Here is a 14,507-nt window from a genome sequence, read left to right on the forward strand (position 1 = left end):
TGAAAGCGCTTGTCAGGGTGAAAAAATGTCCAGGGCATTTCAATTTAAGCAAGAGAACTTACAAGAAACGGGAGGATGCTTTTAAAAAATGGCACTTCTTTGTTTATCGGCTCTCTGTCGCTCCACTGTTGTCAGCTTTAATGGAGGATGTAGGAACAGTTAAAAAGCTGCAAGAACCCTAGATTTAAGTGTTTATTGCATTAACTGATTGTCCTGTTCAATCTTCGGCAAGAGTTGCTTAATCCAATATTGGAGATTTTGCATTCTTGCTCGCAGCTTTATTCTTAAGAATCCATCAAGTAGAATATCAAAACGGGGAAATGGGATTTCTTTTAAATGTGTTGAATAAATCTTTTGTTTACAAAATGTTATTTATATGACTGTTTCACTGATGTAAGCTTCTGCCTAACTCAAATAATAAATAATTGAAGTGCAGTTAAAGTGAAGGGTGCTTTGTATTTATTATAATCTGCCATATAGGGCTGCCACTAAACATTTGTTTGATTCTCATTGATCCTTTTCTCATTGAATTCACTTGTTCTATCAAGTTTCAGAAGATGTCGAACAAAATGTGCTTCAGAATTTCCCAAAGCCAAAGACAACATCCACAAATGTTCAGTTTTTTCGATATATAAACTGTGCCTGATGAAAATGTCATTGGTTTTCATTGTTGGGCTTTAAATTTCACTTTTTCTACCTGTAGATTTAGTCCCAATGAAAACATCTGCAATCACTCTGTCTCTCAATCACAAACATAGACAAGTATATTTAACATACATATCATTTATCTTTTATTCATTCTAATTTATGGTTTTCTACACTTATATTATAGACGCCATTTTATTATAAAATAAACAAAACATCCCTAAATACCCTTAGGTGGATGTTTTATTATAGGGTGGACACAGGAAATGAAAACACTGACATTGATGCCAAAACTAGAAGGCCTTTATTTTAAAGGAAAAGGTCACATAATAACGCTGTTAGACCTCAAAGACATCACAGAGGGAGTCTCTTAGTCGTCAACAAATTAAGATACAAGGTCAATGAAGAATTCCACAAATGAACCAGCAGTAAAGAGGAACAGAAAAGCAAGATTAAAAATGATTAGGGCTTTCGAGGGTTAACTTAGAACAAATGTAGTGCTTATCATCCTGTGTCCTGTGTGTGAAATGAATGTTAGGGAAATGAAAGCGCTTGTCAGGGTGAAAAAATGTCCAGGGCATTTCAATTTAAGCAAGAGAACTTACAAGAAACGGGAGGATGCTTTTACCCCCCCCCACACACACATACATGCCACAAAAGCTATACAAACGGATACGTTCACACGCTTACAGAGCTTTATGAAGCTTTGGTTGAAGACTGTCACTATAAGAAACATGGAGATGAGAGAGTATGCCAAATCACCAGCTAATGAAAGAACAAAAGGACGGGCACAAAGAGATCCAGGTCAGAATACTTCAAGTAAGTTTAAGTTTGTTATTTATTTTGTATCTCTGACCCTTTTAAACATTTTCTTTAGATGGCAGCTTGTAACTGTTTTTCCATGTGAATTCTTTTTTGGATTTCGCAAGCTTCCTTAAAGAAATAAAGCTTATTAATACATTTTTACGAAACTAACAAAACCATCCAAATATAAATATTCTGCTTTTCTTCATTTTGTTGCTTATTTTTAAAGTTATTCATTTTAAAATGACTACTCTTTTAAAGGACTTCTTAAGTAATAACATACATCACAGAGTCCCTGGTTTACAGGAATATTACTTCCAATTGTATATTTTCTAACTAGTTGTAATATATGTTGAGGACATCTTCAAATTTAAAGTTGTGTTTTTTTTACTGTAAAAGTAAAAGATTATGTGCAACCGATGATCAAATACAATGTTCTAAAAAGCAAATATCAGTAATACTTTAGAATGTTTCAATATAACCGCTCCCTCCTAATTTGTGAGTGTGTTAACTCCTCTGGGAAATACTCAGTAGGCCTATACTGTCATCTTTTCCACCGTACTTCTCTATTTCCATGGTTCAGTTGGTTACTGTACAAAAAAAAAATATGCGATTATATATTTGTATGTTAAGTTTAGAAAACTGAAAGGGCTTAATATAGCTAGAGTTTAAAAAAGACATGGACACAATACATATGACAGAAAAATGCAATGCGTCTAACTTATAATTATCTTCATGTTAAAGGTGGGGTAGGTAAGTTTGAGAAACCGGCTCGAGAACATCCAGATAGCAATGAGTACACTGTAAAATGTTTGGCTGTAAAATTACAGTAAATTACTGGCTACTAGTTGCATGGATTTCACAGTAATTGACTGTAAATATTTCACAGTAATTTACTGTAGATATGTTACAGTACATTTAAATAAAATTACAACTAAATACTGTGACTTTACAGTTGCCATGCCCATGGAATTACTGTGATATAGCAGTACAGAGCTGTGGTATTATGGTACCTTGCTCTACATAAATTACAGTAATTACCTGTATTTTCACGCTATTACTGTAGAAGTAATGCAACACCGTAGCCAGTAATTTACTGTAAATATAAAAATGTAAATATTACGATAATATATTGTAAATTTGACTAGTTAATGGTGCGGTAGGTAAGTTTCAGAAACCGGCTCGAGATACACTTTTTGTTATATTCCATGGAATGCTCTTAACATCCCGATAGCAATGAATATCTGAAGTGCTTTGACAAAAAATCCATAAAAAAATGTCATCTGTAGAAGCCGTAATACTGTAAAAAGTACAACAAGTTGCGGGACCGGCTTTACAAGGTTTCGGTGAGTAATATGAGTGCAATGTTTAACGTTAATGTCAGCTAGCTAACAAGGTACACTAACGTGTTTTTGTTTTAGCAACTAGTTGTCTCGTTAAGAACTTCGTGGTCTCTGTGTATGCTGTGGATAACATTAGTGTTCACAAGAACAAGATACACTCCCGTGTTTTGTTTAGTTGCTCTTCAGATTGAAGCGGCCAGTTTTATATCGACTATACTGTATGTCTGATCTCCTTTTACATCTCGTTGTGTCATTTGAGTTTATTTGCTGTGTGTAGATTCAAGGGTTTTGGTTATCTTGTCAATTTGTTTGGTTATCTTGGCACAGCTGTGTGTGACTCCCTCTGGTACACTGGTATGTGTTTTCCTAATGTAGAGAGCATTGATTAATTAATAAACTACACACTGAGTCTAGATCCTGACCAAATCCTTTTTTATTGTTGATCAAATGTTTTTCAAAAATGTATTCATACACATTTAGAAAAATACAATGTACAATCACAACTAATACAGAAAAAACAAACAATAACAACAATCAGACAAGAGGACAAAACTATGGAAAAATAAACCCTCCCACCCCCAGATCCGGACCATCCTTGTATTATTGCTCATTCAATCTATTATAGCATGCTAACAAATGGTACTTACTTTATTTTTACAGATCTGCATGGGAGACGATGGCGCGATGCAGAGCGCTGTCTGTGATTGTGCACGGGGGATGTACAAATGCAGCCACGCTGCAGCATTGGCAATATTTGCCATGTGGCAGATCAGCTCCACAGATGTTGAGTGCCAGTGGAGGAAGCCTGGCACTTCCAAAGTAGTCCAGCCGGTGTCTCAACTTTACCAACAGTGAGAGGAGACAACCCACTGGCCAGAGACATCGCCACTGAGGATGTAGACTGGTTCAGGTCTGCACTGAGGGGCGCACAGTGTGGCATGGCATGGCTTTTGTCACCTGAGCCAGAGCCGCGGCCTCAACATCAGGCCATTGTCACCGTGCCGGAGCTGGTGAAGGAGCATGGGGGTCGGGGGCTTGAGGCAATTCTTGCCTCAATGCGACTGAGCAGAGACCAGCAAGCTGCCATCCAGACAGCCACCTTAGGACAGCGGACAAATCCTCAGTGGCAGTTACACAGGCGGGGCAGGTTGACAGCCAGCAAGTTTGGTGCTGTGGTCGGGACTTTCATCCACTCCATGCGCGTCCCTTATGAAGAGGGTGCTTGGGGGGTACAACTTGGACGGAGTCATGGCTGTCAACTGGGGGGTTGTAAACGAGGCCGAAGGGGTGAAGGCTTTTGTGCAGGCCTATCGGGTGACAGTGTTCGAGTCTGGTCTCTTTGTGAGTGAGTCGGGTGTTTTGGGAGCATCACCCGATGGACTTGTGCAGCCATCTGCCCTGCTGGAGGTGAAGTGTCCACACAGCCAGAGGAACATGACCATCGCGGAGGCAGTCCAGTTACCATCCTTCTGTCTCCGTGAGGAGGGTGGGTCTTATGTTCTCAAGGAGAATCACCCATACTGGCACCAGGTCCAAGGGCAGCTGCACATCACAGACCGGAGTCTCTGCTACTTTGTTGTGTGGACCACGAAGGAGGCGATCATCATCCCCATCCCCAAAGACCCTGCATGGCATGGAAATCTCCTCCTCCTGGAAAAATTCTACACCCAGCATATGCTCCCTGTGTTGGCCAGTAGAGAGGAGGACATTTAAATAAACATACTCTTAACACCCTCGGACTCTGCGTTGTGTTTCGTATGTGTGATGGGGTGTTATGCAGAGGGGAGGAAAACAGGACACAGCAGATTGGGATTGTGGTGGAGATGCTGAGCAGTTATTTAATTGTTGCATGTAATTATTATTAAACTGCGTGCTTCTTAGTTATTCCATCTTTTGCTGTAACATGGATCTGTATGTAACTCTATTTACTTGTTATCTACCACACTTCCTTCTACATCATACACCATCATTATACATGATGGTGTAGGATATATATAATTGTATACATATCTGTAAATTGTATAATTTAATTTTTCGTATTTGGGATTGTTGGAAACGTCTTTTTGATCTCTCTGTCTATAAACAGAAACTGAGTAAGATTGACAATAAAGTTGACTTTGAATTTGAAAAATATATATATTCTTTATGAAAATAGTTGACTGTTGTCAAATGAATCCAAATGAAACGTTGGACTGAACTACAACTACGCCTTTAAATATCTATGGACTGTTTTTCAGTGGGATGGCAAGTCAGAACAGATTTGATTTTCTGAAGTTAATTTAACTTTGGCGACCATGTAAGGTCATTATTAAAAGGTACAATCAATTTGTTTAGGGTTGACTAAAATAATGAAAAACATTTCATTTGGATAATTTACTGACAGAATAAGAAACTCAATGATGCTCTACTCACCTGTTCCTTTTTATAAAGTGAAACAGTTGAAACGATAGATTTTAGTAAACTTAAAAACAACCTTCTCCAAAAGCTATCAAGGAATATACCGAATACTTGTTTTAGAACTTTATTACATATTTTTATATAGTTTGAATGATCCATAATTGACAGAAGCTTGTGTTTACACTGACCTGTTACTCATATATTAATGTCTTTGTAACTTCAGTAAACCACTACCTCACTAATTTCTTTCATTCATCACGGTTCAGTAAACTAAGTGATACATGAACCAGTTTGAAAACAGCTAAGCTCCCTTTCTCTTTTCCATGTGGAAAATGGCAGCTGCATATTCTGCTTTTCTCATCTGCTCGTCTACAATGAGAAAATTATATGATTAATTACTAATAATCATTTAAACCTGTTATTACCAATATTTCACAAATTCTTCATGTAAACTTAAGAGCACAGCTGTATGTTGAGTATGTCAACTTTGCTTGGTTCATCTTACTGGGGGGCAGCTACATGGATGTCGGTGCAGTCCACAATCATTGTGCAGTTGAAGGCAGAATGAATGAAGGCAGAATTAATTTATTATTGACTCAGAATGAAGCACAACTTCATGTCATTGACTTTATTTGTAATTGTGTAAACAAATATGAGCATTGATTAGCAAGCAGGACCTGCAGGAACAGAGAACGGTGATGGATGGAGCTGGGAAGAGAGAAGAATAAATAAAACAGATCAACTTTATTATCGGATATTAAAAATTCAATTTCAAAACAAGTTGCCGCTCCTACAGTTTTCTAGTATGTAAAGATGATTTCACATGACCTATGCAAAATATCACACTCAATACATGTGTGTCTCTGGGGGGTGCATTGTGCCTTTGATGTATATAAATAATATACCATAACCAAATACTATTACGTACAGTGGAAATCAGGTTGCCAGAGCAGGTCAGTCCAGTGTGCATGTTCCTCAGGGTCTCAGCAGTTACAGGTGAGGTAAAGAAAATAAAAGAGAAAAAGGTCAGTAACAACACTTTAAAGTAACAACACTTTGAATAATTATCACTCAACTACTGTCTTTCCAGCAAACAGATTGACTCACTATCATCACAATGAAACACGTCCAGAAGAATGTCATGCAAAGCTGCCTGCCTGCCTTCCTTCGACTCTCCCTGAACTGCCTGATCTTTTAATGTTCAATGTTAACCATTTGTGCTAGATAGCATTAAGTAGAAAAGATCGCCGACGCTAATGTGGCGTTAGCCTACCTCCCGCCCCCTTAGCACCTGGTGGAGGGGGCGATAGGCTACTCTTCAAATGTTTCACAAAATACTTACCATCATGACTACTCTTACTGTTTAACATTTTGGTTTACTTCATGTTAAGGCTAATACAAATGACAAGGCTAAGTAATGTAATGCTAACTAACGTGCTCGCTACTAGCTAGGTAGCTAACTTGACTATGTTCCATGCAAAACATGTATATTACCTGATATGTTTGGTCCAACGACTCCTGGTCCTTTCATCAGACGGGAAGCGATAGAACGAGCAAGTGGTATGATCACTTTTGTGATTCCAACCTGTTACAAAGCACACAGGCATCTTATAAAAGTGAATTTATTGGAGCAATCTCTTATATTTATAGGAGGGAATAAATCAGTGATGAGATCTTCTTCTTCTTCTTCTTCTTCTTCTTCTTCTTCTTCTTCTTCTTCTTCTTTGCTTTAATTGCGAGTTGCAACCAGTCTTGGAGCATTATCGCCTATGACATCACTTACGCGACCCAGAAGGGGATTTGGGATTTGTAGTCTTTCTAGTTGCGTATTTTTCATAGTCTTATATTTCAACAGTTTTACGACAAACTGTGACTTTTTTTACATGGAAATGATTGTTTAAGATTGACAAACATCATATGTGCCATTCGTGGCACAATTCAAAAGATAACTTTTCTCTCTCCATTGACTTCAATGTATAATTTTCCGCTTCCGGGGTCCCATGGACCGGAAGTAGATGGGCGTGACTTCGACACTCTATATACACGGCTGAGGGGAATTTGGAACACCTGGAAAGAGGCGGAGCCAGGGGCAGACCAGTTGCACCTGGGCAGCAGGGAAACAGAAAAGAAAACAAGGAGGGGAGCGCTTGTCTACACAGACATCCACTCGAAGTCAACCATTTTTCTGAAGAATGTGCTGACATGGGGGTTTAAATTGCCATGCCTCTTTTTGGCTTTCGAGCCCGTCTCAGGGTTAATGCCCAGGAAGCACCTGAAAACAATAAGCGAAGACAACAATTTTACATATGATATGTTGCATTGTTTATTTTAAGGCACATGCAGCGGTGCCCCTTTCAATGTAAGTAAAACCTGCACCAAAGAAAGAAATTAATATTTAAAGCCAAGCAAGAGCGATAAAAGCAAGAAAATCACGTAATTTGTTGTGTTATCACAGAGGATGGTCTGAATACAGTATTTTACTGTGAAATAATTCAGTAACATGTTGTGAAATCCTGGTAATCATTGATCCTGTATATTCACAGTAATTAACTGTGCCTGTATTGATTTCACTGTGAAATTCAAAATTACAGTATTATATTGTGAACATCACAGGTAAAGACTGTAAAGTGGTAAAACAGTAATTTATTGTGAAATATTACAGCTATATATTGTGAAATCATGGTAATATTTTACAGTGTATCTTAGGTGCTTTGACAAAAAATCCATTAAAAAATGTCATCTGTGGAAGCCGTAGTGCTGTAAAAAGCACGACCAATCACCTGAGCCGGCCCGGCTAAAATAACTGGATGGCCTACCTGCCTGTCAGCCTTCCATCTGTGCACAAACTTATCTCGTGTCCTCATTGGTCATGTGTGCATTCGTGTGTGTTGGAGGAGGGGCTCTGTAAGGAAGTGGCAGATTTTTTCCGGTTGTGTATTTTCAAATTCCAGCCATTCGAGCTGGTTTCTCCAAAATTACCTACCCCACCTTTAATGTTATTATTTTGGTGTTTGTGTGTTTTGCCTGCTTGTAGGATGGTCAAAAACCTACATTTTTGTGGCAGTCAGCTTCGTCCTGCTGTTCATCGTACAGTCCGCTCTCAATGTCTCATTTTGGATGCAAGCAGGTGAGTTTCAGCACTTATCTTCAGCACACAGTTAAAAAATTAATAATTGGATACATCCCACAGCATTACTTAAAGATCCCCTATTATGCAAAATCCACTTTTTCATGTCTTTTATACATCTACGTGTAAAGAAATTCTGAAAGTTTCAAGAAAAAAGATTCTCTCTCTCTTTTTGTCCTGATCCATTTATATAAAAACGTCTGAAAATGAGTTGATCAGATTTTGGTCACTTTGTGATGTCACAATGTTTTTTTGGATTGAGTAACCATTAGCTAATCACCAACCAAGGTAACCCCCCCCCACCTTATCACTTGAATCTCCTCCTAGAGCACCATTCCATTTTTTTAACCAATCACGTGTCAGAGGGGCATGGCCAAGAGCAGCGCATTAGCATTTCAAGCTACAGACACAGAATCAGCACTTTTGAAACAGGGCTGAAACAGAGAGGATTATGGGATGTTGCAATGATCTGTTTGGTGTTTCAGACAAATGCTTCAGAGACATGTTTTGTATATATCTATAATATATTGATGAAAACAGTATAATAGGGGACCTTTAACATTTGTGTCCACTTCAAGTCAATAGAGATAACATCAGAGGACAACAACTTTGATATGTTTCTCTTTCTAGCTGAATGTTCTACCCAGTCCAACAACGCTTCGACGAACAATTTCACCAAAATGTCAGCTGGTGACATCGAAGCCTTGATTTCAGAGAAAGACCGACTGGTTCAAGAGAAGGATCAACTGGTTCAAGAGAAGGATCAACTGGTTCAAGAGAAGGATCAACTGGTTCAAGAGAAGGATCAACTGGTTCAAGAGAAGGATCAACTGGTTCAAGAGAAGGATCAACTGGTTCAAGACACAAAGCAACTGGTTCAAGAGAAGGATCAACTGGTTCAAGAGAAGGATCAACTGGTTCAAGACACAAAGCAACTGGTTCAAGAGAAGGATCAACTGGTTCAAGAGAAGGATCAACTGGTTCAAGAGAAGGATCAACTGGTTCAAGACACAAAGCAACTGGTTCAAGACACAAATCAACTGGTTCAAGACAAAAAGCAACTGGTTCAAGAGAAGGATCAACTGGTTCAAGAGAAGGATCAACTGGTTCAAGAGAAGGATCAACTGGTTCAAGAGAAGGATCAACTGGTTCAAGAGAACAATCAACTGGTTCAAGAGAAGGATCAACTGGTTCAAGAGAAGGATCAACTGGTTCAAGAGAACAATCAACTGGTTCAAGAGAAGGATCAACTGGTTCAAGACACAAAGCAACTGGTTCAAGAGAAGGATCAACTGGTTCAAGACAAAAAGCAACTGGTTCAAGAGAAGGATCAACTGGTTCAAGAGAAGGATCAACTGGTTCAAGAGAAGGATCAACTGGTTCAAGACACAAAGCAACTGGTTCAAGAGAACGATCAACTGGTTCAAGAGAAGGATCTACTGGTTCAAGACAAAATGCAACTGGTTCAAGAGAAGGATCAACTGGTTCAAGAGAACGATCAACTGGTTCAAGAGAAGGATCTACTGGTTCAAGACAAAATGCAACTTGTTCAAGAGAAGGATCAACTGGTTCAAAACAAAATGCAACTGGTTCAAGAGAAGGATCAACTGGTTCAAGACAAAAAGCAACTGGTTCAAGAGAAGGATCAACTGGTTCAAGACAAACAGCAACTGGTTCAAGACAAAAAGCAACTGGTTCAAGAGAAGGATCAACTGGTTCAAGAGAAGGATCAACTGGTTCAAGAGAAGGATCAACTGGTTCAAGACACAAAGCAACTGGTTCAAGAGAAGGATCAACTGGTTCAAGACAAACAGCAACTGGTTCAAGAGAACAATCAACTGGTTCAAGAGAAGGATCAACTGGTTCAAGACAAACAGCAACTGGTTCAAGACAAAAAGCAACTGGTTCAAGAGAAGGATCAACTGGTTCAAGAGAAGGATCAACTGGTTCAAGACAAAAAGCAACTGGTTCAAGAGAAGGATCAACTGGTTCAAGACAAAAAGCAACTGGTTCAAGAGAAGGATCAACTGGTTCAAGAGAAGGGTCAACTGGTTCTAGAGAAGGATCTACTGGTTCAAGACAAAAAGCAACTGGTTCAACAAAAGGATCAACTTGTAAAGGAAAGCAAAGAGCAAACGGCCAATAACACCAACCTGGTCAATGACAACACACGGTTAGGACAGATGGTCACCGAACTACAAAATCAAATTCAGTCGGGTGAGTCTGTTTTTAACCCTTGTATGGTGTGCACCTGTCTGGGCTCTCTCTCTCTGTGTGCGTGCGTGCGTGCGTGCGTGCGTGCGTGCGTGTGTGTGTGTGTGTGTGTGTGTGTGTGTGTGTGTGTGTGTGTGTGTGTGTGTTTCTGCCCCTGCCATTTCTACACAAGGTTAAAACGTTGTTGATAAATTCAAGCACCGAGACCTGTCTGCTCTTTGGGGCGGGACACAATAATCTTGAGTCTGACAGTGACTTTGAAGAAGAGGATGAGAATGAGCATCAGCTAGTTACAAACAAGACGAGCCACAGGACCAGCTGCTCAGTGGGCAAAAAATCGAGTAGCACTTTAATTCAATAATGTGATTAATCATATATGCTGTTTATTTTTGCTTGTAATTGGGATGAAGTAAACATCTATTGAGTATTTTAACATAAAATATATATATATGTGTATGTATGGCAATGTCATTCAGTCGTTCTGTCAGTCCACCACTTTGGGCCAAGCTAAAATATCTTGATATATATATTGAGTGTAGTTCCATGAAATTTTGTCCGACGATGTAATATTTTTGCTGAAATTTTCTTAGCCTGTGAAATATCTAAACATGTAAATCTGTTTAGAAAATGTTTCAAGACTTTCTGACTTATTTTATTGCAATCATCAAATGTGTCCTCCGTCTGGTTCTGTCCTCCCCTGCCCTTCTTTTTCTTCTGTCCTGTGTTGTCTTCTCATGCCTTGTTCTCTGCCCCATATTGCCCTTCTCTGACTTGTCTCGCCCCGTCACATCTTGTCCCGATGTGTCCTGTGTTTGGTCCTCAGCAGAACAAATCCTCCCAGATTGTCCCAGTGGATGGCAGAGCCACAAGTCCACCTGTTACGCAGCTTTCCTCAAGTGAGAACACCTGGCAGCACGCAAAAGAAGACTGTGAGAGCAAAGGATCTCATCTGCTGGTTTTGTATGACAGAGCAGAAGAGGTATATGTTATATTTCTTATATAAATCCTGATATTCTGATATTATCCTGCAGCCAATTCCTTTATGGTTAGCCTCACCAACCAAAGTTGATAAAGTATTTTAAATTAACTTCCTTCCGAACAGAAAGTTGTCCGTGGATTTGGAGGTGATGCCACACTGTGGATGGGCCTGAGTGGTCACGTGAATAGGCAAACCAACACATTTGAGTTGATAACGGTGGATTCAAGCCCCAGGTGTTATGGGTAAGGCTTTTTACATCTTTATAAACTTGAACGATGATCCTTATTTAAGGCGAAGATCTGACATTGACATATTATATTTTGGACTTTATAACACATTGGCATTTAACAACTAACTTTGATTGAAACAACTGGTAAATCTTAGCAGCTTCAAAATAAATCAACCAAATCCACCCGAGGTTTTATCCAAACATTATCCTTAAAAATCACCAAATGCTCATTGCATACCGTAAAGCTAAAGAAAGGGTCCAACCTTGAAAACTCATCAGTCTATTACATGGCTTACACCGACTTACATGTGTCCAGAAGTGCCTTGCTTTTCCACCCTAACCAAATCCGCCAATCTGTATTTTGTGTTGTTTCATAGAAACTGGAAGGAATCTATAAAGAATGTTGCGAGTAACATTTACTGTGCATATGTGAACTATCACACGTCGTCTCTGAAGACCTGGACCCTGGTCAGCTGTCAAGAACAACGCAAGTGGATGTGTGAGATGAAGCGTGCCTCTATCTGCCGTAAATAAGACCATCAAACACATCTGCAATCAGTCCGTCTCTCGATCACAAACACAGACACATGTATTTAAAGGGGCCCTCTTGTGGTTTTTGGGGTTGTCACTTTCCTGTAGTGTTATATTGGTTGTTGTGTATGTAAATGGTCTACAATGTGTTAAATGTGCTGAATAAATAAATAAAGATTGCAAAGGCTAAAATCCCAGAGGGAGTTTCTCTCCACTCCCCACTCTGGTATCTCGGTTGAGTTTTGTAAGAGCTTGTTTTTAGAAAGCAACACCACTGAAATGCACCATTCAAATTCAGTTTGTACTCAAGCTATTTGCATGTTTTCAATATAATAAATGTATTGGTTAATCTCCAGATGCCTTGAAAGTGTAAACACTTTGTGAATATGATTAGCTGTACTAACTGCTGGTGACCACTAGAGGGGGTTATTTCAATATTTGTAGCCATGTTTTGAACTTTCTGTGCCATGCATGTTCATGAAGTGTGTTTTCATTACACTGGCTGGGTTATTACTCTTGGGCAGTTGTTTGCAGTGTTTCAGGCAAACATCAAGCTTGCAATTTACTCTCTAAATGTATTTTAAAGCATTTTCTAGAAGAGTTGACTTTGTGGCAATATGGTTACAGAGTTAGCTTTGACCTTTAAATACATTTTAGTAAACTTTGCTTTGCTTCTTCTTTATTTCTCTCAGGAAATGTATGATTCAGCCTAGCAGTATCCAGATATGTCTCCTCCACAACAACATTATTTCTGTCTGATATTACGTCATTTAAAAACACTTGATGATTGAGGGAAGCTTTTCACTGATTGCTCACAGGAAGGATGAAGTCAAACGATGATTCATTTGACCACAAACAGTTCTTAAAGAGGCCCTTGTTTGCTAATGTTAAGGTTCATGTATGTATTTGTGCCTCTGCTGTCAGTAAGGAATTAAACTGAAAGAAAGCTTTGTATTTATTATAATCTGCCATATAGGGCTGCCACTAACAATACGTTTGATTGTCATCGATCCTTTTCTCATTTAATTCACTTGTTCTATCAAGTTTCAGAAGATGTCAAACAAAATGTGCTTCAGAGTTTCCCAAAGCCCAAGATAACATCCATAAATGTTCAGTTTTTTCCATAAATGCAAACGCTTGCTCTTTAGCACTCAAGACAACACACTCTCACTCCCTAAGCGTCCAATAGCGACGTTTGGTCAGTGTCCGTGGCGTCCAATTTTGACGCTCCTAGTCTCCTTCAGCGTCATAAAGGGACGCAAATAGCTTTCAACTGATTGCAATGTATTCCCATCTGCGTCGGGATTTGACGCTCATGGAAGCACGGCATTCGTTTATGCCGGCTGCCCTTAAAGGCAATGTGAGCATCCATTCCCATTGGATAACGGAGAATTTTACACCCGGAAGTAAGTACTCCTCTTACTGTCGATTGATTTTACAGTGATATCTGCACTACTCATCGACTAAAAAACACCAGATTATCCTTGTTAATTACACAACATTGATTGGTTTAAATTGTGTGCAATGCTTTTGTATTTTTCCCCTTCGATTCGGAGAAACAAATATGTTTTCTGAGTAAAGGATGGCAGAAGACACTACACTACCCAGAATCCCCAGCTATCGTTTGGCCTACACCATGTGCTCTGTTTGACAAACCCCGTTTTTTTCACCATTCATTCCGATGGCAGGCGTCTATGTCACGTGATCTTCAAATTTCTCCCTGCAGAAAAAGAAAACATGGCCGAAATTCGTTTTATTCTAGGTGGAAAATGGCTATTTTAAAGTTAGTTTGGCCATTAAAATGCGTTTTGATGTCATTTGATGCGAGAAATATGAGTTGTTACTTCAGATTATGTGTGCAGTAGATGTACATGATCTTTAGTTTGCTAGTTATTACGAAGATTACTTCAGGAAATCGCGACGTTTTCATTGTTACCAAGGTGGTTGCTAGGGACGCTGCTATCGATATTATTTCTGTTATGTTGTGTAACTGTTTAATGGTGTTATCTTTATTGCTACCCCCTTCCCCGTCAATGTATAGTGTTGGTCCACAGCCTAAACATATTAGTTTAACAAAATCCGCATCTAAAGATAGCCTACGTTATTTCCCCCCTGTGCAATTCCAGTCTCACATCTCAGAGCACAATCGTCATTAACAAATACCGGAAACAGACCAAAATAATAATAATACCTTATTCGGAGTGTGCTTGCTTTTCTCTTTGAAAGTCATCACATAAC

General features: G+C 39.1%; 1 protein-coding gene across 2 annotated transcripts; it reads left to right on the forward strand.

The window, feature by feature from the left end:
* The first annotated feature begins 1,278 nt into the window (after positions 1–1,278).
* LOC117460944 (WD repeat-containing protein 87-like) lies at positions 1,279–12,935 on the forward strand. Of its 2 annotated transcripts, none has more exons than XM_034102583.2 (6): positions 1,279–1,464; positions 8,224–8,316; positions 8,947–10,533; positions 11,354–11,509; positions 11,633–11,751; positions 12,116–12,935. In XM_034102583.2, exons 1-4 carry the CDS (start codon positions 1,344–1,346, stop codon positions 11,428–11,430), a joined length of 1,878 nt encoding a protein of 625 aa, XP_033958474.2. In that variant the 5' UTR covers positions 1,279–1,343; the 3' UTR covers positions 11,431–11,509; positions 11,633–11,751; positions 12,116–12,935. The 2 variants fall into 2 exon arrangements, with proteins under 2 accessions (XP_033958474.2, XP_033958475.2); XM_034102584.2 differs by having other exon boundaries at positions 11,357–11,509.
* The last annotated feature ends 1,572 nt before the right edge of the window (positions 12,936–14,507 follow it).

The sequence above is a fragment of the Pseudochaenichthys georgianus genome, chromosome 16, assembly GCF_902827115.2.
Source record: "Pseudochaenichthys georgianus chromosome 16, fPseGeo1.2, whole genome shotgun sequence".
NCBI lineage: Eukaryota > Metazoa > Chordata > Actinopteri > Perciformes > Channichthyidae > Pseudochaenichthys > Pseudochaenichthys georgianus.